This window comes from Lampetra fluviatilis, chromosome 44 (assembly GCF_964198595.1).
Source record: "Lampetra fluviatilis chromosome 44, kcLamFluv1.1, whole genome shotgun sequence".
Taxonomy (NCBI): Eukaryota; Metazoa; Chordata; class Hyperoartia; order Petromyzontiformes; family Petromyzontidae; genus Lampetra; species Lampetra fluviatilis.
In genome coordinates, this window is record NC_136318.1 from 5,600,278 (window position 1) to 5,624,963 (window position 24,686).

Consider the following 24,686-nt stretch of genomic DNA (forward strand, 5'->3'; position numbering starts at 1 on the left):
TAAACTTACATCATAGTGGACGAGTCCATTTCAAAATAGGGGTGGGTAAGTTGGGACACGTGAGTGGTTCTAGATTTGAAACTTTCGTGACTGCAAGGATTCATACTCTTAGTTCTTTCGGTAAAGTCACGTAGGTAAAAAATTAAATTAAAATTAAAAAAATTAAAAATAAAATCACGACGTTTTACTTGATGCAGCAAATCTGGCTGTGACGGTCCCACCTGATGACGGAGACTTGTGATGCCTCCGAAACGTCGTGATTTTATTGTTTAATTTTTTTTAATTTTAATTTCATTTTTTACCTACACGGTGACTTTACCGAAAGAACTAAGAGTACGTCAGTGGTTGTTTACTCACTAACATAAACATACATTATAGCGGACGAGTCCATTCCAAAATAGGGGCGGGTAAGTTTGACCACGTGATTGGTTGCTTTACTCATTAACATAAATTATGGCGGGCGAGTCCATTACAAAATAGGGGCGGGTAAGTTTTGGAACACGTGATTTGCTGCTTTACTCATTAACATAAATTATAACGGACGAGTCCATTCCAAAATAGGGGCGTGTAAGTTTTGGAACACGTGTGAGTGGCTGCTTTACTCATTAACATAAATTATGGCGGGCGAGTCCATTACAAAATAGGGGTGGGTAAGTTTGGAACTCGTGGGTGGGGGCTTTACTCATTAACATAAATTATAACGGGCGAGTTCATTCCGCTCACAGGAGAGAGGGGGGGTGTCTGAGTGTGGCTCTTCCTGTTGGTAGCGTCAACCCCCCCAATCAGGCAGTGCACACGGGGGTTAGCGGACCACGCAAGGAGAGGCGGAGTGCGTTGGCGGTGAGAGGTGAGAGTCCCGGACGGAGCAGTCTGTAGTTTAATTGTTTTTTTTTAGTTTGAAACATCGCGTAGCATCTCTTAACGTGAAGAAGTTTACACTTTGCGTTACGTAGAACCACGTTTATTAAGTAAAGTGTGCGTGTGGTGTGTGGGGAGCGTTGGTGCAGTGGTTAGCGCTGCGAACCCGGTGACGATTATCTTGAACCGGTCCTGGGCCACCTCGCCTAGGTCGACTCGGCCTTAAATGAGTACTCGGTGGGGAGACAAAGGCGGTCGGGCGTGGTGCTGGCCACCCAAACCCCCTTCGTGTGCCGTTGCGGCCTTAATAGGTGCTCGCAAACAGCGCTTGGCCACACATGTTGATGCTACACGGGTGGATCTTTGTGTTTTAGGCGTTGAGTTGAACATCGCAGGATCGTGATGGAGGCGTTCGTCCAGCAGTACATCGATCCAGGCTGATTTATGACGATTATCTTGGGCGATTTCAATGTGAAGGGTGAATAATAAGAACGCGGCCATCCGACGATCATCCCGTTCGAACGCCTCCCCGAGTCTTGAGAGTGAAACCCGCGCGCCGCGAGGTCGCGTCCACTCCAGTGGGCTCGCACCCAGACACGACCTTGACCTTTCATCCCCCATGGCCGCCCTCTCAAGCACAACCACCACAACAACCACCACAACAACAACCACAACAACAACTACCACCACAACAACTACCACAACCACAACAACCACCACAACCACAACAACCACCAACACCACAACAACCACCACAACAACCACCACAACAACCAACACCACAACAACCACCAACACCACAACCACCACAACAACAACCACCAACACCACAACCAACACCACAACAACCACCACAACAACCACCACTACCACCGACACCACCACAACCACCACAACAACCACCAACACCACAACCAACACCACAACAACCACCACAACAACCACCACTACCACCGACACCACCACAACCACCACCACAACCACCACCACAACCATCACCACTACCACCACAACCACAACCACCACCACAACCACCAAGGCGGTGCAGGGTGGACCATGGGTCATGGTTCGTGCTCTTCTCGTCGCGAGTCACGTGACGTCTCGTTTCAGTTTTTATTTAGAGTTTTGTGTTTGTGTTTGTTGCGTTTGTTTTGGGGGTTTTGACATCCTCGGCATCTCACTCAAGCCGAGACCGTCAGAAGGCGATGATCGCACGCCTAAAGGTCTCCCTCGTGTCGCGACAAATAAAAGTCGGCGCTTGTGAGTCGTGTGGTGGCGGATGAAGCGAAGTTGTTATAAAGATGCTCTAATTAAAAACAAAAAAACACGTGAATATTAAAACGCACACATGTTTTTACTTGCATAGTAAAGTCACACATGTAGTACTAGCTACTACGCGTGTAGTACTAGCTACTACTACGCGTGTAGTACTAGCTACTACTACGCGTGTAGTACTAGCTACTACTACGCGTGTAGTACTAGCTACTACTACACGTGTAGTACTAGCTACTACTACACGTGTAGTACTAGCTACTACTACGCGTGTAGTACTAGCTACTACTACGCGTGTAGTACTAGCTACTACTACGCGTGTAGTACTAGCTACTACTACGCGTGTAGTAGTAGTAGTGTAGTAGTAGTAGCTACCACACGTGTAGTAGTAGTAGCTACCACACATGTAGCTACTTTTGCTACGAGGATAATCCGGCACCCGTGCCAGGCGCTGACCTTTTCTTTCGCCTTCTCCGGCTTGATGGGAGTGTGTGTGTGTGCTCTTAACATCACTCCGAGGTAGACAGAATTGATTGAGCAGTGGATAATTCGTGGCCGATGGGCTCAATGTTTTCACCATGTGTGTGATCTTAAATTTCGATTTAAAGCTTTCGTGACTGCAGGGATTCGTCTTCTTGGTTCTTTCGGTAAAGTCACGTAGAAGGGAAATAATAAAATAATAAAACTAAAACATAATAAAATAATTCTCACGACGTTTCGGCCACAACGCAAGCAGCCGTCCTCAGGTGAAGAACAGGTCTGTCGGAAAGACAGCGTCTGAATGTGTCTGAATGTCTTTCCGACAGACCTGTTCTTCACCTGAGGACGGCTGCTTGCGTTGTGGCCGAAACGTCGTGACAATTATTTTATTATGTTTTATTTTTATTATTTTATTATTTCCCTTCTACGTGACTTTACCGAAAAAACCAAGAACATGTGTGACCTGTTCTCATGCACGTGTTGTGACCTCCCCCCTTGCGTTTCAGATCTTTCCTTTGGAAAAAAAGAATTCTGATCGTAACGCCGCTCTGACTACCACCCACCTCTCCTGGCCAGCCATACACTTCAACGAGTGTCCATCACGCGCAGACGCGCTCAGGTAAGATGGGGCTTATTTGTACTATTCACAATCGCCGGCACTTTTTGTGTATGGCTCCTGTTACCATCTTGTATGGCTCCTGTTACCATCTTGTATGGCTCCTGTTACCATCTTGTATGGCTTCTGTTACCATCTTGTATGGCTCCTGTTACCATCTTGTATGGCTCCTGTTACCATCTTGTATGGCTCCTGTTACCATCTTGTATGGCTCCTGTTACCATCATGTATGGCTCCTGTTACCATCTTGTATGGCTCCTGTTACCATCTTGTATGGCTCCTGTTACCATCTTGTATGGCTCCTGTTACCATCTTGTATGGCTCCTGTTACCATCTTGTATGGCTCCTGTTACCATCATGTATGGCTCCTGTTACCATCTTGTATGGCTCCTGTTACCATCTTGTATGGCTCCTGTTACCATCTTGTATGGCTCCTGTTACCATCTTGTATGGCTCCTGTTACCATCTTGTATGGCTCCTGTTACCATCTTGTATGGCTCCTGCTACCATCTTGTATGGCTCCTGTTACCATCATGTATGGCTCCTGTTACCATCTTGTATGGCTCCTGTTACCATCATGTATGGCTCCTGTTACCATCATGTATGGCTCCTGCTACCATCTTGTATGGCTCCTGCTACCATCTTGTATGGCTCCTGTTACCATCATGTATGGCTCCTGTTACCATCTTGTATGGCTCCTGTTACCATCATGTATGGCTCCTGCTACTATCTTGTATGGCTCCTGCTACCATCATGTATGGCTCCTGCTACCATCTTGTATGGCTCCTGCTACCATCTTGTATGGCTCCTGTTACCATCATGTATGGCTCCTGTTACCATCTTGTATGGCTCCTGTTACCATCATGTATGGCTCCTGCTACTATCTTGTATGGCTCCTGTTACCATCATGTATGGCTCCTGCTACCATCTTGTATGGCTCCTGCTACCATCTTGTATGGCTCCTGTTACCATCATGTATGGCTCCTGCTACCATCTTGTATGGCTCCTGCTACCATCTTGTATGGCTCCTGTTACCATCATGTATGGCTCCTGCTACCATCTTGTATGGCTCCTGTTACCATCTTGTATGGCTCCTGTTACCATCTTGTATGGCTCCTGTTGCCATCTTGTATGGCTCCTGTTACCATCATGTATGGCTCCTGTTACCATCTTGTATGGCTCCTGTTACCATCATGTATGGCTCCTGTTACCATCTTGTATGGCTCCTGTTACCATCTTGTATGGCTCCTGTTACCATCATGTATGGCTCCTGTTACCATCTTGTATGGCTCCTGCTACCATCTTGTATGGCTCCTGTTACCATCATGTATGGCTCCTGTTACCATCTTGTATGGCTCCTGTTACCATCATGTATGGCTCCTGTTACCATCTTGTATGGCTCCTGTTACCATCTTGTATGGCTCCTGCTACCATCTTGTATGGCTCCTGTTACCATCTTGTATGGCTCCTGTTACCATCTTGTATGGCTCCTGCTACCATCTTGTATGGCTCCTGTTACCATCTTGTATGGCTCCTGTTACCATCATGTATGGCTCCTGTTACCATCATGTATGGCTCCTGTTACCATCTTGTATGGCTCCTGTTACCATCATGTATGGCTCCTGTTACCATCTTGTATGGCTCCTGCTACCATCTTGTATGGCTCCTGTTACCATCTTGTATGGCTCCTGTTACCATCTTGTATGGCTCCTGTTACCATCATGTATGGCTCCTGTTACCATCTTGTATGGCTCCTGTTACCATCTTGTATGGCTCCTGCTACCATCATGTATGGCTCCTGTTACCATCATGTATGGCTCCTGCTACCATCTTGTATGGCTCCTGCTACCATCATGTATGGCTCCTGTTACCATCTTGTATGGCTCCTGTTACCATCATGTATGGCTCCTGTCTACCATCATGTATGGCTCCTGTTACCATCATGTATGGCTCCTGTTACCATCTTGTATGGCTCCTGTCTACCATCATGTATGGCTCCTGTTACCATCATGTATGGCTCCTGTTACCATCATGTATGGCTCCTGTTACCATCTTGTATGGCTCCTGTTACCATCTTGTATGGCTCCTGTTACCATCATGTATGGCTCCTGTTACCATCTTGTATGGCTCCTGTTACCATCTTGTATGGCTCCTGTCTACCATCATGTATGGCTCCTGTTACCATCTTGTATGGCTCCTGTTACCATCTTGTATGGCTCCTGCTACCATCTTGTATGGCTCCTGTTACCATCTTGTATGGCTCCTGTTACCATCATGTATGGCTCCTGTTACCATCATGTATGGCTCCTGTTACCATCTTGTATGGCTCCTGTTACCATCATGTATGGCTCCTGTTACCATCTTGTATGGCTCCTGCTACCATCATGTATGGCTCCTGTTACCATCATGTATGGCTCATGTTACCATCTTGTATGGCTCCTGTTACCATCTTGTATGGCTCCTGCTACCATCTTGTATGGCTCCTGCTACCATCATGTATGGCTCCTGTTACCATCTTGTATGGCTCCTGTTACCATCTTGTATGGCTCCTGTTACCATCATGTATGGCTCCTGTTACCATCTTGTATGGCTCCTGCTACCATCTTGTATGGCTCCTGTTACCATCTTGTATGGCTCCTGTTACCATCTTGTATGGCTCCTGCTACCATCATGTATGGCTCCTGTTACCATCATGTATGGCTCCTGTTACCATCTTGTATGGCTCCTGTTACCATCTTGTATGGCTCCTGCTACCATCTTGTATGGCTCCTGTTACCATCTTGTATGGCTCCTGCTACCATCATGTATGGCTCCTGTTACCATCTTGTATGGCTCCTGTTACCATCTTGTATGGCTCCTGTTACCATCTTGTATGGCTCCTGTTACCATCTTGTATGGCTCCTGTTACCATCTTGTATGGCTCCTGCTACCATCATGTATGGCTCCTGTTACCATCATGTATGGCTCCTGTTACCATCTTGTATGGCTCCTGTTACCATCTTGTATGGCTCCTGCTACCATCTTGTATGGCTCCTGCTACCATCATGTATGGCTCCTGTTACCATCTTGTATGGCTCCTGCTACCATCATGTATGGCTCCTGTTACCATCATGTATGGCTCCTGTTACCATCTTGTATGGCTCCTGTTACCATCTTGTATGGCTCCTGTTACCATCATGTATGGCTCCTGCTACCATCTTGTATGGCTCCTGTTACCATCATGTATGGCTCCTGTTACCATCTTGTATGGCTCCTGTTACCATCTTGTATGGCTCTTGTTACCATCATGTATGGCTCCTGTTACCATCATGTATGGCTCCTGTTACCATCTTGTATGGCTCCTGTTACCATCATGTATGGCTCCTGTCTACCATCATGTATGGCTCCTGCTACCATCTTGTATGGCTCCTGTTACCATCTTGTATGGCTCCTGTTACCATCTTGTATGGCTCCTGCTACCATCTTGTATGGCTCCTGCTACCATCTTGTATGGCTCCTGTCTACCATCATGTATGGCTCCTGTTACCATCTTGTATGGCTCCTGTTACCATCTTGTATGGCTCCTGTTACCATCATGTATGGCTCCTGTTACCATCATGTATGGCTCCTGTTACCATCTTGTATGGCTCCTGCTACCATCTTGTATGGCTCCTGTCTACCATCATGTATGGCTCCTGCTACCATCTTGTATGGCTCCTGCTACCATCTTGTATGGCTCCTGTCTACCATCATGTATGGCTCCTGCTACCATCTTGTATGGCTCCTGTTACCATCTTGTATGGCTCCTGTTACCATCATGTATGGCTCCTGTTACCATCATGTATGGCTCCTGTTACCATCTTGTTTGGCTCCTGCTACCATCTTGTATGGCTCCTGTTACCATCTTGTTTGGCTCCTGCTACCATCTTGTATGGCTCCTGTTACCATCATGTATGGCTCCTGTTACCATCATGTATGGCTCCTGTTACCATCTTGTTTGGCTCCTGCTACCATCTTGTTTGGCTCCTGCTACCATCATGTATGGCTCCTGTTACCATCATGTATGGCTCCTGTTACCATCTTGTATGGCTCCTGTTACCATCTTGTATGGCTCCTGTTACCATCTTGTATGGCTCCTGTTACCATCTTGTATGGCTCCTGTTACCATCTTGTATGGCTCCTGTTACCAACATCAGCCATTTTTTATCCACTGTTGGATGAAGCCTTCCCCAGGCCTTGGTGGCATCCTCCACAAACCTGCGATGTGACACCAATTCATAGAGCTTGTGGTTTATTTATGAAAAAAAAGACATTAAATTGAGATTTCCAAAATGTTCCTATTTTGTTATCTCAATATAAATAGTTTTTGTCTATGGGAATGTTGCATTTTTACCCCCCAACCCATTCTGCTCATCTGAATTATTGATTTGGCCATGCGTGCACCAAAACCAGTGGAATATCCCTCTCCACCGACTTATCGATCAGGCCCTTGTGCTCCTGTTACCACACCTGATACTTCCACATAACCCACAGTGCACATCTTGCGATTCGATACATTCTCAGCGATTTGAGGGTCGCAATTCAATATCCAAGTATAGATATTATTTTATTTTATCACGTGCACCCACCACCACCTGACCAAACCTCGCTCTCCTCCTCCCAGGCTCCCTGGCTGCTCGCCCACTCCAGTCATGCCGACCCCATGTCGGCGCCGGTGACCTGCCCCTCGCCGCCCAATACCCGTCACCGCCACACGCACGGCGCTAGCCTGGCACCACGATCTGACAATCCGGCAGCGGAAGCTGCCATGTCCCAGGGCGGCGGCGTCGGTGGCGGCACGGCCGCCTTGAGCTCCGGCGGAGCGATGTATCACGTCGTTCCTGGCGGCGCCGGGCCCACAACCGTTTCCGCCCTCGGCAGGCGGCGCCCTCCGTCCCGGCAGCCTCGCGTGTGCGTGGCGCTGGCGGTAGGGGCGGTGGCGCTGGTGGCGGTGGCCGTGGCGACGTGGGTGATGTACGCGGCGTCGGTGCGTGCCGCCGGGGAGCGCGCCGTGGGGCGGCTCGTGCTGTCCACGGGGGGCCTGGCGCTGCGCAGCGCCGGTACCGGCGACTCGAAGCCGGTGTTGAGGGTCGCCTTTGGGAGGCAGCGGGCGCGGGTGACGCTGGGCACGCTGAGCTTGGGGTGCGTGCACGGCAGCAAGCGCCACTCCCTCGACGACGACGTCGACGATGACGCCGACGACGGCGAGGACAAAGGCGACGATGGCAGTTACAGCTACGACGACAACTGGCCGGTGGACGACGGCGAGTGCGTCCGCGGCGAGAGCGCCGACGCCAAGGTCCTGGTGAAGAAGATCGACGTCGGCGCCGCCGCCGCCGCGGCCTCCGCCGCCGCCGCCGCCCCCGGCAACGCCGGCGAGGCCCCGAGGCCGCCGGCGGAGTGCTACAGCGTGACGTGGACGGCCTCGCGTCCCGGCGTGGCTCTGGAGGACTGCGTGGTGCTGGGCGACGCGCTCTGGTACGGCGGCGCCCAGATGAGGGTGCAGCGCTGGCCGCTGGAGTTCGGCAACGCCGGGCGCGAGCCGGTGGCCTACGTACCCGAGGACATCTACTCCTTCCGCGATCGCTTCGGGGCCGTCATGGAGCGCTACTGGCTCTCGTCTCGCGGCACCTACATCTTCGTGGCGGACGACGTCCCCCTCTACGTGAGCTGGTCCACGGTCGGCGCCGGCGCCGGCGAAGAGAAGGCGCTGTGCCTGCGGGCGCGGTACGGCCCCGACGGTCCGTACTGCGCGCCGAGCAACACCTCGCGCGCGTTCCTCTCCTACGAGGTGTGCGTGGCCGGCGACGCGCGGGCGGCCCACGCCCTGGCGTCGTCGCGCCACCTGGGGTCGCCGTCGGCGCCGCCGGACGAGCGGATGGTGCGCTGCCCCGCGTGGTCCACCTGGGCGCTGCACAAGCGCCGGCTCAGCCAGGCCAAGGTGGTGGCGCTCGCCGAGGCGGTGGTCCGACACGGATTCAACCACAGCCACCTGCAGGTGGACGACGGTTACGAGGCGGCGGCGCGCTACGGCGACTACGGCTTCGACGGCCGCTCGTTCCCGGACCCGGCCGCGATGGTGCGGGACCTCCGCTCGCGCCTCGGCTTCCGCCTCACGCTCTGGGTGCACCCGTTCGTCAGCTACGACGCCGAGGCCTTCCGCGCCGGCGTCGCGAAGGGGCTGTTCGTTCGGACGGCGGCGTCGAACGCCGTCGGCGCCGGGAGCTCGACGCCGGCGCTGGTGCGGTGGTGGCGCGGCGTCGCCGCGGTCCTCGACGTCACCAACCCGGCGGCGGTCGACGCGTTCGTGAACCGCACGCTGCGCTCGCGCCTCGCCGGGGCCCTGGGTTTCGACTCCTTCAAGTTTGACGGCGGCGAGGCGAGCTACCTCCCGCGCGGCTGCGCCCGCACGCACGCCGGCCTCGCCAACCCGGCGTGGTTCTCGGCGCGCTACGCCACGCTGGCGCGCCACTTCGGCCCGCTGGCCGAGGTGCGCGTGGCGTTCCGCACGCACGGCCTCGCCGCGTTCGTGCGCATGGCCGACCGGGACTCGGTGTGGGGGCACGAGCTGGGCCTGCGCTCGCTCATCCCCACGGCGCTCACGTTCGGGCTGCTGGGGTATCCGTACGTGCTGCCGGACACGATCGGGGGCAACGCCTACGGGGCCGCCGGCGCAGCGCCCTCTTTCCGCGCCGGCGTGAAAGAGGCGGGATCGGCGGAGCCGGGGGAGGAGGCGGACGGAGACATCGTGAAACCGGACCGGGAGCTGTACATCCGCTGGTTGGAGCTCAGCGCCTTCATGCCGGCCATGCAGTTCTCGGTGCCCCCGTGGCTCTACGACGAGGAGGTGGTCGCGATCGCGCGCAAGTTCACGGCGCTGCGGGAGGAGGTGGTGGCGCCCGTCGTGATGGCGGTGGCGCGGGCGGCGGCGCAAGCCGGAGGCGCCGCCGCCGCCGCCTCCTCCTCCTCCTCCTCCAATAACGGCGATGACGTCGGTGGCAGGGGTACCACCTCGTCGTCCAAATCGTCGCCAGCGTCGTTCTCCCCGCCGACGCCGATGATCGTCCGCCCCGTGTGGTGGGCGGCGCCGCGTGACCGCACGGCCCTCCGTCTCGACTCGGAGTTCCTGCTGGGCGACGCGATGCTGGTGGCGCCCGTGCTGGAGTCCGGCGCCCGGGCCAGGGACGTCTACCTCCCCGCCGGGACCTGGTGCGCCCGCATGGGCGGCGGCGGCGTCGCGAGCGGCGGCGGGAGGTGCCACCCCGGACAGAAGTGGCTCCGCAATTTCGAGGTGGCGCTGGATGAGGTGGCCTACTTTGTCAGGAAGTCGTAGAGCCCCACGGAAGGTTTTGTCGGAGTTTTGTTCGGAAATTTTAATTTTAATTTTAATTTCAACGAATGGGAAATATTCGTCGGTTGGCATCGTCATCGCGCTGCACTGTGAAGTTGGCGACCTGTAGTCTGGGCGCATGACGTGGCAAACAAGGATGTTCCACCTCTTCACCCGCAAAGACTCGCTCTCTCTCTCCCTTGGAACGGCAGACGGCAACACGGCAAGCTGCAGTCACGCTCGCAGCCGATTGGCTGATGCTGTGGGATGACGTGATCCCTCTCAACCACTGCCGCAGTGTTGCAATCCCGCTGGGACGTGCAAAGAACACGTTTTGACGTTTGGGATGCGACGACCATTGCTTCTTGTGGGATGTTATGTGCTTTGATGTGCTTAGGCCTCCCTGAGTTCCATTGGCAGCCACAACTAACGTCAGTGGGTGAACGATATCTGAACGAGTCCTCGGATCATCCGCCACTCTCACGGACCCGCACTGCTTGGCGTGGTGTAATATGGTCAGACAACTCCTTTGACCCACAAGGAGCGGGCAGGCCGTCATCCAGCAAAGGGCTTGGCAAGGGGCTGGAAATGATCATCGCGTTACGATAAGTGGTTTGGTTTATGAATTTACGACTGGAATTTAGCAAGTTATTCGAGTGACTTGACAATCGACAAGCATTTCGAAATGTCCTCGTTAATTGTTTGTGTTGCCTTATTACTTGTATATGTTCTGTAACTCAAATGAGATACTTGAAAAATAAGCAAGAAAGATGTTTGTCAAAGAGGGAGAAAAAAGTTTTTTACGGCAAATTAGTGATCGAGCTTTAACAGATTGTGAATATAACGGATTCTGATTTTTTTTCTCTTTACATTCATTTGATTAAAACTTACATGTCATTCAATACTCGCAAGGAGGCGTGATATGACCTGGAAAACATCTTCTTGGTTCTTTCGGTAAAGTCACGTACAAGGGAAATAATAAAATAATAAAACATAATAAAAAACAGGTCTTCACCTGAGGACAGCTGCTTGCGTTGTGGCCGAAACGTCGTGAGAATTGTATTTTATTATGTTTTATTTTTATTATTTTATTACTTCCCTTCTACGTGACTTTACCGAAAGAACCAAGAAGATGAATCCCTGCAGTCACGAAAGCTTTAAATCGAAATCTGGAAAAAAATTGTAAAGCACTTCACTGATTATAATGGATTACGATGTTGAGCTTACTCCTATGGGTTTGTACAATCCATTTTCTCACGAGAAATTGTGATCAGAATAAAATTTAGAAACTACCTGTAATAAGTTATACATAGTGTTTATCATGGACTAGAATTACCCAGACCGTTGTAATGTAAAATTTCGATTTAAAGCTTTCGTGACTGCAGGGATTCATCTTCTTGGTTCTTTCGGTAAAGTCACGTAGAAGGGAAATAATAAAAGAATACAAAGAAAACATAATAAAATAATATAATAAAATAATATGATAAAAATCATATAATAATATAATACTATAATTCTCACTTATTTTATTATGTTTTATTTTTATTATTTTATTATTTCCCTTCTACGTGACTTTACCGAAAGAACAAAGAAGACGTTGTAATGTATTGATATTACTTTTCCAGGTTTATGTAATCAATTACTCACGTAACTGTGAGATGAATAGCACAGATGAGCTGCACAGCACACGATAATACAACATGACTTGTTTGTTAGTAATGACACTGTTATATTTGATGCCTTTATATTTTTGTACGGATGTGAACGCTGCATCAACACCGATTTTAAACGGGCAATTTCAGATCGGTAAAAAAAAAATCTGAATCTGTTCGACAAACTTCCAATCTCGAGGAAATGTGACACAGTTGTAGGTACGAAAAGAGACGTGATAAAATTCCAAATTGGAAGTCAGTTGGTCAAACGGCTTAAGCGTTATGGATCCTTGAAAGTTTGACCTTTTTCGGGTGTCCGAGGGGTCAAATTCAAAGTTACAAGCCATCGTTCTCTCACGCAAAGCCCTTTTCCAACTGTGTAAAACAAAAAAAACACAGAAAACATTTCCATAAAAAGATAATGAATATTCTACGTGGTTACAAGTTCGTAAATGGTTGTTAGAAAGCTTTCCAATGATGTCTTAGTTTTCTCTCTTGCTCCAAACAAAAGGGAGTTGTGGCTTGTAACGTTAGTGTACATCAAACCTGGCATCAAGTGCAGTTAAATAATTTGTCATGAATCGAAATGCAGTTGCACTTGAACCCACGTCTGCTGCACGGAATGTTGTTCGCAAATGATGAAATGATGGTGACGGATACTTTCACCGGGATTCATTGGCTCCGCTTCTTACATTGTGTACAGACGGGGAATGGAGACTGTTGAAAATCGGTCAAAGATATCCTGACGTTCCTACGAATGAATATTTACAAGTTTGTATCGGTCCATGAAATATCTGTAGAACGTAGCCATGGCGCAATGGTGAGCACACTCGTCCTTGCAATCCAGATGTTTCTGGTTCAGTCTTCCACAGTGAAAAGGCAAGTTTAACCCTCCCCCCACCACCACTGTGTAAATGGGTACACCAGTTAATCCACTGTGGAAGTGGGGCCCTCTGGAAGTTGGTGAAGAACACTGGCACACAACACGAGTTGTGATTTTACAAAATGCAAACCATTTGTGGCTTTTGCGCGTCTTATCTTGGGAAGTTCGGCACGATGTCTGACGTTTCACTCCACCTTGTCGCACAAATGCCTTAATTTTTGTTCGCACTTGTAACTCGCTTATGCAAAAAACTATTTCAGGTGACTGGACGATGTTTGTTCAGTATTGTCGAAGAAAAGACGTTACTCGTTTTGCACGGATTCTCTTGAAGTCTTTCAATGTTTCGATTTAAAGCTTCTTTCGTGACTGCAGGGATTCATCTTCTTGGTTCTTTCGGTAAAGTCACGTAGAAGGGAAATAATAAAATAATACAAATAAAACATAATTGTTATTATGTTTTATTTATTATGTTTTATAATATTGTTATTATGTTTTATTTATTATGTTTTATTTGTATTACTTTATTTTTTCCCTTCTACGTGACTTTACCGAAAGAACCAAGAAGATGTTTGAATGTTGCGCATTACACAAACGTGGACACTCGGTCGGTCGTCGTGGTGGTGAGATGCCAGTGAACTGCAGAGGGTAAGAAGACCGAGGTGTGATTCATTTCCTTTCGGGAATCTGTGCACATCAAGGAACATCAGACGAACAAGTGCAGTCGGCTGTCGATTATGTTGGGGTTAAGGAGGCGAGGGGAGGCCTGGATGAAACAAAAACACACGAGGCATAACACGTGGAATGTGGCGTGTTTTTATGGTTTGTTAATCGGTTTATTTAGTGAGTGAGCGAGCAGCCAATAGTTATTAAACGAGCGTGGGTGCAAAGATATGTTTTTCCCCAAACAGACAGATAATCGGGATTTAACTGTCGACGCTTAAAAAATAACGAGATTACATCATGTAGATCGCTGTCACACGGCTTGCGTTAAAACAATCGCCACCCTTTGTGAAACCCCAAAAAAGAATAAATCCTGCCTGCGTCAATGACCTTTCAACATTTCTACATTTTGACTTAAATTTCGTGACTGCAGGAATTCATATTCTTGGTTCTTTCGGTAAAGTCAAGTCGATAGAAAATACAAATAAAATTGAAATAAATAAAGCAAAAACCCCACGATGTTGCGATCGAAACGTCGTGGGTTTTTTTGGCTTTTATTTTTAATTTATTTTTAATTTATTTAAATTTTCTATCTACGTGACTTTACCGAAAGAACCAAGAATATGAATTCCTGCAGTCACGAAATTTAAGTCAAAATGTAGAAATGTTAAAAGGTCATTGACGCAGGCAGGATTTATTCTTTTTTGGGGTTTCACAAAGGGTGGCGATTGTTTTAACGCAAGTTTCTCAATTTAGATTCGAAGCTTTCGTGACTGCAGGAATCCATACTCTTTGGTTCTTTCGGTAAAGTCGCGTGGGTAGAAAAATAAAATATAATAAATCACGACGTTTGGCCTGCTGCTGATGATTTCCCACCTGATGATGGACGCTTGTGTTGCGCCCGAAACGTCGTCATTTATTTTATTTTTCTACCTACGTGACTTTAACCGAAAGAACCAAAGAGCATATATTTCTCAATTTCCTCTAACCACCGCGGCGTAAAAGTTCGATCACCGATTCTGTCGCTCAGTCTCGAGCGTGGACAGGTGGCGCTGCGTTCGGGAACCGAACGAAAATGTTTTTTTCAAATGAAGCGAAATACCAAATTTGAGGTGCTACTGTCTTTTGGTGCAGTTATTGGTCACTCAACTGGGATCTTTTGATTTAAAGCTTCCGTGACTGCAGCAGGGATTCATCTTCTTGGTTCTTTCGGTAAAGTCACGTAGAAGGGAAATAATAAAATAATGAAAATGAACCATAATACTTTTTTTTTTAAATTTCGATTTAAAGCTTTCGTGACTGCAGCAGGGATTCATCTTCTTGGTTCTTTCGGTAAAGTCACGTAGAAGGGAAATAATAAAATAATGAAAATGAACCATAATACATTTTTTTTTAAAATTTCGATTTAAAGCTTTCGTGACTGCAGGGATTCATCTTCTTGGTTCTTTCGGTAAAGTCACGTAGAAGGGAAATAATAAAATAATGAAAATGAACCATAATACATTTTTTTTTTAATTTCGATGTAAAGAAATTCGTGACTGCAGTTGACTTTACCGAAAGAACCAAGAAGATCAACTGTGGGACCATTCGACTCCTGCGCACTGGAGAACCTGGGTCTAACTCCGGGTGGCTGAAACGCAGGTTCACAGCGGAGCCAGTTCAGCTCTCGTTCCGACCTCTGAGCTACTTTTCCATCTCCGTATATTTCTCTGATGGCGCAGTGTTTAATGGCAAGGGTGGCGACTACTTTGTTTAACGCGTAGGCTTTTGCGACCAATGTTATCTATCGTGGAGGGTTTCATTTGGGTTAAATTGTGTCGATATAAAGGTCATTTTAACACGTAGGCTTTCGCGACCAATGATTCATAATATAGGTTTTTGGGTCAGATCGCGTTATTGTTGAATGATTAGCAAACTATATAATTACAATACCCCCTACCCCTCCTTGCCTCGAATCACTGCACCAGATTTAATTGAATTGAATGATGACGTCACCCTGATGCTGCTCTATTTAAGACCGGAAGCAACAGGAGAGCTTCACCATTCTTGCCCGATGAAGCTGATTGTAATTACACTGTTCAACACACTTTTTCTGGCATAAGGTATTCCAACGGTTGTAATGTAATTTTGGGGTGCTGATTCCAAATCTGGCATCAGTTTTTGTCTATCACATCAGGTTTTTAAGATATCAAATATTGCATTTTCAATAAAAAACTGCAGAAGAAAAATATTAAATGTGGATATCTACATAAAATGATATTATAAACACACTATGCTAAAAATACAGCACCATATTTTGACACTAAAGCAGTCACTGACTCGCAACAACTTGCAATCATAAGTGACAGAGTTAATTTCGGGTAAAATCAATGAAAATGGGGTATGCCGATAGCATAAATATGAGATGTGATAGAGCAAATCAGATTTGGAATCAGCACCCTGAGATTAGTCTAAAACAGCTGCAAAAGTCCAGGCCAGAAATTTTTTTATTTTTTTGTTGACTAGTGTTATCAGCGAAACGTCGTACCAGAGGTGGGACAAAGTCATTGTTATGCAAGTCCAAGTCGAGTCGCAAGTCATCAAATTCATGACTCGAGTCTGACTCGAGTCCAAGTCACATGACTCGAGTCCACACCTCTGCGTCGTACCACTCAAATTTAAAATGCTGTTGATTCTCTCTTCAACACTGCACCGGTGGGCTAAAGAAGTCAATTAATTTGTCCTTTGAAAAACGTGACGCATTTTTTTACTGTTTGGCCGTGTCGGGTGGTGGAGGGTTACGACACATTTATAAATAACGCGATCTGACCCAAAAACCTTGATTACGAACGATATAAAGGAGTCGTTAAACCCGCGTGTTTATATCGCGTTTATATTTACGCGATCTAAACCCCCCCCCCCCCCCCCAAAAACATCTCTTGCGAATACTTTGTGTCTGTGCAGTACTGCCAATAACACGGTCCCTTGTATTTTTACGCGACCTATGTCAACGCCATTTACTTCTCTACGAAAGTCTCGCCGAGGCTGACATGCCCCCCTCGTTTAACGAGGGGGCCACGTGTTCCGTGCTGTCTGGCCCAAAATCCTTTGCGCGTGGGGAGGAACCTGGAGCAGCCAGAGGAAAGTCACCACACAAACAAGTTTGGAGAGCAACTTCCAACAGCCTTCTTCACGCAATCACGCGGACAGGTTCACGAGCCCACTTGGCTGTGACTGCCATCTCGTGATCACCTCGGAACCCGGCGGGGTTTACACGTTTCACAAACCATCGTTGCCTTCAGATTTACCGGATTTCAGTGATGTTGATGAATGTGACGAATTGCACTTGACGTTGAATTTACTGTCTTGACTAGAAGCTTTCGTGACTGCAGGAAATCCATACTCTTTGGTTCTTTCGGTAAAGTCACGTGGGTAGAAATAAATAAATAAAGTTGTATAAATCGCGACGTTTCGGGCGCAACACAAGCGTCCGTCATCAAGGTGGGGAAACCTTGGCCTGCTGCTGATGCAGACTGATTTCAAGGTCTGAGATGCGAGTGTAAATGCGATCGGTATTACCTTCATAATCAACGTTTTTGGGTTTAGATCGCGTTATTTATAAATGTGTCGTAATCCTCCACCACCCGACACGGCGAATTGCCCGATGATGCTGGATGCAATTACCAGCGAAACGTCGTACAACTCAAATTGTAAATGTTGTGGTTTCACGCTTCAACACTGCACCGGTGGGCTAAAGCAGTGAACTATTTTGTCAACGTGACACTTTTTTTTACTGATTGGCCGTGTCGGGTGGTGGAGGGTTACGACACATTTATAAATAACGCGATCTAAACCCAAAAATCGTTGATTATGAACAATATTGGTCGCGAAAGCCTACGTGTTAAACGGTATTACCTTGTTATCGCGGGGAGGGATTTCACGCTTCTGTTAGAACGTTTAACAGACTGCGAGACGAGAATGCGAACCCGAACGAGTCTCTAATCCTTCTCAAGAGATGCCGCGATAACAAGATAACAAGATAATACCGATTGCATTTACACTCACATCTCAAACCTTTTTAAAACAGTCTGCATCAGCAGCAGGCCACGCTTTCTCACCTTGATGCGCTCGAAACGTGATTTGTTTTATTACATTTTTTATACCTACAGGACTTTGCCGAAAGAAGCAAGGAGTATTGATTTTAGATTTGAAGCTTTCGTGACTGCAAGGATTCATATTCTTAGGTTTTTTCGGTAAAGTCACGTAGGTAAAAAAATAAAAATTAATAAAAGTAAAATAAAAATAAAATAAAAATCACGACGTTTCGGAGGCAACACAAGCTTCCGTCTTCAGGTGGAACCGTCAGAGCACGATAGTTGTATCAAGTAAGAGCTTTTTATTTTATTTTTATTAATTTTAATTTTTTACCTACGTGACTTTACCGAAAAAACCTAACAATAGTATTGATTTTACTTTTTTTTTTTACAAAAATGCGTCTTTTGATTTAGTGTTGGATTTTTGATTACGTTTGCAGACACTGCTTTGCAATAGCAATGTACATTGCTGCTGCTTGAACACAAGTTACATTATTGTACTGGTATTGAACATAAAAAATAAAAACTGGACTTTTCCTCTGTATGCTTGCAAGAGCGAGACATCCCGGATGCAGTTTGTTGTATGCTGTGTGTGTGTGGGGCATGATCGTATTATTGTGTTATGCTCTTCACAATGATGCTAGTGATTATTGTGGGTTGCATAATTACATGCGCTACCTTGTATACATTCCTGGTGTAGCGTCCCAATGTGGACATTCAACGTTCCAATACGCAAAACGTGTTAAAAACAAGTTAACGAAATGCGTATTGTGTATCAAGGCCCCCCCCCCCCCAATATTCAGATATTCTAAAAATGTCCCCCCCAATATATTGCTATAAAATAGATTTATGTTTATATGATTGTGGTTATGGTTGTACTTTATTAATCCCCAATCTGCCATTACATACAATGAAACAATAAAAGGTAAAAAAGTAAAAACAGAGCAATGTAATACAATACACTATTAGACATTGTAAAACATAAAATAAAAAGTCCATCCGACGTGTTAGTGAATTTTTAAAAATATTTTGGGCAGGAAATTCGTTTTAAAATTTTGGATTCCTCGCCTCGCTAGACAAAGATGAACTTTACTGCTCACCCCCATGACACAATTAGCCCAGGAGTTGGTTGACTGCACAGCATCCTATATCCAGTAGGGGGCGAGGCAATCGCGAGGATTCGCTTCTGTTCATGCCCCCAAGCCCGCAGAGGTCGCAACCGGGTACCCGATACCCGTACCCTACCCGATACCCGACTACCCGTACCCGGCCGGGTACGGGAACCCGTTTGCGACCCTGGTGCAGCCGGGTACGGGTAGGCCGTGAGTCACTGGTGAGTCACCGTTTGTCACTCATTTCCCAACGTCTTCTCACAATTCAAGTCCCTAGAATCAACCCACCCGCGCCTGCAACATGGCTTCATCCCAGAGGTCGCAATCAGGTACCCGATACCCGTACCCTACCTGATACCCGGCCGGGTACGGGTAGGGTACGGGTACAGCCGGGTACGGGTACCCGTTTGCGACCCTGGTGCGGCCGGGTACGGGTACGGGTAAGGAATCAAAACCCGTTTGCGACCTCTGCCCCCAATGGTAACTTGATTTGTCGAGCCCGATGGTGTGATATTGGTACGTAGTGAATCTTCACGACAACATCACAGCAACACCGTAGCTCAACATTACGTATTCTATATTAATATTCTGAAAATGCCACTTAATATAAATAAAGAGGGAGTTATGTTTATATCGATTGTATAACTCTTCACATTGAACATTTGCTTATAAGTCTACTATAAAGTTATACAGTTTTTACAACATAATTCTCCATGCGAATAGAATCGAACTATTTAAACCTATTGCCGGATTTAGTTTCGAAACGGTAACCATTGATGCGCGTATCCCAAATGAAGCATTTCAAATCGTCGTGTTTTACATGAAGGCTAAACTCACCCGAGGATAATATTTAACAAATTATTAAAGTTCCACGTGCGCGAGTCACGTGTCACCTCCTATACCTGTGACGTCATTGACTCCGCCCACCCCCTCCCCTCAACTGGTTAGACAGCGCATTCGTGCACGACAGAAAGCTCGCGGTCACGTGACGCACTTCAACCAATCCGGGAGCGTACTACATGTTTGGGAGGGGCTATGCAAGACAGACAAATAATCCCTGGTGGGCAGTGTGGAATTGTGGTTCATACCTGTATACAATTAACTAGTCAGCCCATGGCTGCATCCCCGGCACGACAGTTATGCTGTTCTCTGTTCCACGTGTTTGATTTCATGAAATCAACAGCAAAGTTCAACATCTGTAAGCTATGCCCCTTTCCCCTTATACCCTGCCCCTTCATAATAAATAATTAGGGGCCGTCCATAAATGACGTCACGCGATTTTGGACGATTTTGGACCTCCGCCCCCTCGTCACACGGCGTCACAAAAAGTCAGACCCCCCTCAAATATGACGTCACAAAGCTCTGCCCCCCCCCCCCCAAATAAAACATGCTTCAAATCGCTTTAAACTATTGTCATTCTAGTGCGTATTTAAATTGCCGCTTCACTCTGATGTTGTAGGGGAAAACATTTATCGTGAAGTATCTTTAATTCAGTAGAACGTGTTGTCTATATTTATTTAAAATTCCGCATTTTTACGTGACGTCACATTTCTCAACCTCCCCCCCCATCGTCACACATCGTCACAAATGTCTGACCCCCCCCCCCTCTCTAGGTGTGTGACGTCATTTGTGGCCCCGCCCATTCTCATTTAGGCCACGCCCATTAGTGTCTAGCCCCGCCCCTCCCCCTCGCACACGTGGTGGGGGTTGTGAGAAGGGGGGCAGTGCGCGCGTGTCGCAGTAGGACCAGAATGCCTCTTAGAGCAGCCAGATAACAACAGATTGATTAGCCCGTTGTCAACCAATAAGGTGACGGTATTTTACAATATTGGAAAATTACCGTTAGATTTTAAGCAATAGAAACAGAGTGTCACTGACTTCTTGCATTTATTATTCCACTTACCACCAAAAATATAAGGGAACAGCCGATTTCTGAATAATTAAAAGTAAATATTATTTAGCTTTTCAACCAATAAAATTGCACGGTATCACAAAGCCTCGCATAAATGATCGAACTCTTAACTTTATTTGCACTTTAACAGGACACCACTTCGAAGTCACGTGTTGTATACCGATGACGTCCCCAAGCGCCAGCCATCACCTCCCGTCCAGCGGCACACGCGGGAAGAGGCACGGGCAATGTTAACATATCTCCTCGTCCAATCAATCGAGTAATTGACTATCGGTTTAATTAAATTATTATAATATGTTTCGTACAATCCTTATTGTATTAAAAAGCAAATCAAAGGTTTTTAAGTGAATGTGTTTATTTTAGTATTTGAATGATCCCATGGCATTGAGGAAGGGGCCGCGTGACTTAAGAGGGAACGGGCCGGCCTCAACAAACCAGCTTTGCGCAGTGGCAGTATCGTAGCCAATGAGGTTTATCCGAGGCGTGATTATTGCTAATTGAAAACTTTTCCCAATACCCCGCCACGCTGACTTGAAACACAGTCGGCGTCGGCAATTTTTGCAAGCTCTTTCGGGAGCTTTGGGTTGTTTAATGAAGTGTAGAATTTGCTTGAGGTTTTAAGGTAGTTATTGGTAAACACGTTTCTTCGGAGTGGGCAGGTAGAAACTTGGTTAGACAGCGCGTTCGTGCACGACAGACAAATAATCCCTGGTGGGCAGTGTGGAACCTGTTGTTCCGACCTGGATAATGTCGTGTATCGTGTCGTGTCTTGTGAAGTGTGTAGGTTAAACGTTGAGTTTTATAAGGGCACCGCGGGGTGACCAGCCCCCTCCCCACCCAGCCCTCCCACCCCCCCACCCAGCCCCACCCTCCCCACCCCAGCCCCTCCCCACACTCCCCACCCAGCCCCTCCCCACCTTCCCCACCCAGCCCCTCCCCACCCTCGCCTCCCCACCCAGCCCCACCACCCACCCACCCAGCCCCCCCCCCCACCTTCCCCACCCAGCCCCTCCCCACCCTCCCCACCCCTCCCACCCCCACCCTCCCCCATATGCACGACAGACAAATAATCCCTGGTGAGCAGTGTGGAACCTGTTGTTCCTACCTGTATAATGTCGCAGACCGAATCTCTCTAACTGCTTTGCACCCAATAAAGTTAACTAGTCAGCCCATGGCTGCATCGCCAGCACGACAGTTATGCTGTACTCTTTCCATGAAATCAACAGCCAAGTTCAATTGCCGCAAGCTATGCTCCTTTCTCCTTATACCCTGCCCCTTCGTAATAAACAATCATCAGGCCCAGTTGTTTCTGCTTCTTCCACCCCCGCGCCTTTCCTTTTTAGGCCCCGCCCATTATCATTTAGACCACGCCCATTGGTGTCTAGCCCCGCCCCTCCCCCTGGCACACGGGGTGGGGGTTGTGAGAAGGGGGGCAGTGCGCGCGTGTCGCAGTAGGACCAGAATGCCTCTTAGAGCAGCCAGATAACAACAGATTGATTATCCCGTTGTCAACCAATAAGGTGACGGTATTTCTAATTATTTTTTAATAATTAAAACGTTTATATTATTTTTCTTATCAACAAATAAAATTCCACGGTATCACAAGCCTAGCATAAATGATCGAACTCTTAACTTTATTTGCACTTTCACAGGACACCACTTCGAAGTCACGTGTTGTATACCGATGACGTCCCCCAAGCGCCAGCCATCACCTCCCGTCCAGCGGCACAGGCGGAAAGAGGCACAGACAATGTTAACATATCTCCTCATCCAATCAATCGAGTAATTGACTATCGGTTTCATTAAATTATTCAAATATGTTTAGTAAAATCCTTATTGTATTATATAAGCAAATCAAATGTTTTTCTAGTGGATGTGTTTATTTTAGTATTTGAATGACCCCATGGCGTTGAAGTAGGGACGTGTCGCTTAAGAGGGAACGGGCCGGCCTCAACAAACCAGCTTTGCGCAGTGGCAGTATCGTAGCCAATGAGGTTTATCCGAGGCGCGATTATTGCTAATTGAAAACTTTTCCCAATACCCCGCCACGCTGACTTGAAACACAGTCGGCGCCGGCAATTTTTGTAAGTTCTTTCGAGAGCTTTGGGTGGTTTAATGAAGTGTAGAATTTGTTTGAGGTTTTAAGGTAGCAGAGCCAATACCTGCCATGGTTGTAATAATTTTGCACTGGCAAGCCAGAGGTCGCAGACACAATTTCTCAAACTGCTTTGCACCCAAACACGGTTCCTTCGGAGTGGTGTGACGAGGGGGGTTTGAGAAATGTGACGTCACATCAAAATGCGCAACTTTAAATATATATAAACAATAGAATTGTAATAACAACACAAATTTTTATTGATTTTCATTATTAACTATTTGATCATTTAAATTTACTAAGGTCACCTTTTATTTATTCAATGGAGCATTTTGCTTCTCTGTGGGAGAATTGAGAAGCATACATTTTGTAAATGTTTAAATTATTGCTATTAAACATTTTTATTTTAATGATTCTACCAGGGCTATTCATTCTGTGGAATGAATATGTTATTTTTATAATTGTATTCTCCATTTTGCTTCGTTCTACTACAAAGCTTCAAGTATTTTTTTAATAGTTATAATTACTTTTAATATATTATAATTATGAGAGAATTTAAATGTAATATTCTGAACATCTGCAGTTTGCGAAATTTCAGCTTTCCCAACGCCTCCTTGTTAATACGTGTTTTCTCTTACAAAATCAGAGTGCAGCGCCACATTAAATACAACATGACTTTAGTGGCATGTATGCATCCATAGGTCGACTAGTTTATTTTATTGTGTGCAATGTGATGTAAGAAGTTGTCTTTTGCACTGTGAGAGATAGGGTCGGTAACCGCTGGAGGGCCATTCCAGGTCCAACTTGTTACAAATCACGGCAGGTACATCTGCTTCTACTACCTTAAATTCTCACGCGAGTTATTTTTTTTGAATATAAAAACTAAAGCTCCCGAAAGAACTTGCAAAAATTGCCGACGCCGACTGTGTTTCAAGTCAGCGTGGCGGGGTATTGGGAAAAGTTTTCAATTAGCAATAATCGCGCCTCGGATAAACCTCATTGGCTACGATACTGCCACTGCGCAAAGCTGGTTTGTTGAGGCCGGCCCGTTCCCTCTTAAGTCACGCGGCCCTACCTCAACGCCATGGGATCATTCAAATACTAAAATAAACACATCCATTAAAAGCATTTAATTTGCTTATATAATACAATAAGAATTTAACGAAACATATTTAAATACTTTAATGAAACCGATAGTCAATTACTCGATTAATTGGACGAGGAGATATGTTAACATTGTCCGTGCCTCTTTTCGCGTGTGCCGCTGGACGGGAGGTGATGGCTGGCGCTTGGGGACGTCATCGGTATACAACACGTGACTTCGACGTGGTGTCCTGTTAAAGTGCAAATAAAGTTAAGAGTGCGATCATTCATTCGAGGCTTTGTGATATCGTGGATTTTATTCGTTGAAGAGCAAAATCATATTTACGTTTTAATTATTCAGAAATCGGCTGTTCCTTTATACTTTTGGTTGTAAGTAGAAACACGTTCCTTCGGAGTGGGCAGGTAGAAACTTGGTTGGACAGCGCATTCGTGCACGACAGACAAATAATCCCTGGTGGGCAGTGTGGAAGCTGTTGTTCCCACCTGTATAAGTGTAGTGTATCGTGTCGTGTACAGTATAGTGTAGTGAGTAGGTTAAACGTTGAGTTTTATAAGGGCATCACGGGGTGACCAGCCCCACCCCACCCAGCCCCACCCCTCCCACCCCCCACCCGGCCCCAC

The 24,686-nt window shown here is 47.0% G+C and overlaps 1 protein-coding gene and 3 non-coding genes across 4 annotated transcripts; 3 read left to right on the forward strand and 1 right to left on the reverse strand.

The window, feature by feature from the left end:
* Positions 1-722: 722 nt before the first annotated feature.
* On the forward strand, positions 723-14,137 carry LOC144947331 (myogenesis-regulating glycosidase-like). Its single transcript, XM_078876596.1, has 3 exons — positions 723-847; positions 3,117-3,229; positions 7,869-14,137. Exon 3 carries the CDS (start codon positions 7,908-7,910, stop codon positions 10,575-10,577), a length of 2,670 nt encoding a protein of 889 aa, XP_078732722.1. The 5' UTR covers positions 723-847; positions 3,117-3,229; positions 7,869-7,907; the 3' UTR covers positions 10,578-14,137.
* Positions 14,138-21,302: 7,165 nt separating this feature from the next.
* On the forward strand, positions 21,303-21,443 carry LOC144947398 (U4 spliceosomal RNA). Its single transcript, XR_013640055.1, has one exon. It is a non-coding gene; the product is annotated as a U4 spliceosomal RNA (small nuclear RNA).
* Positions 21,444-22,826: 1,383 nt separating this feature from the next.
* Positions 22,827-22,967, forward strand: LOC144947393 (U4 spliceosomal RNA). Its single transcript, XR_013640050.1, has one exon. It is a non-coding gene; the product is annotated as a U4 spliceosomal RNA (small nuclear RNA).
* Positions 22,968-23,849: 882 nt separating this feature from the next.
* On the reverse strand, positions 23,850-23,990 carry LOC144947387 (U4 spliceosomal RNA). The gene has a single exon (XR_013640045.1). It is a non-coding gene; the product is annotated as a U4 spliceosomal RNA (small nuclear RNA).
* Between the last annotated feature and the right edge of the window lie 696 nt (positions 23,991-24,686).

What these genes read in the sequence shown, in the direction of transcription:
- LOC144947331 (XM_078876596.1), top strand. Translation starts at nt 7,908, where the DNA reads ATGTCGGCGCCGGTGACCTGCCCCTCGCCGCCCAATACCCGTCACCGC.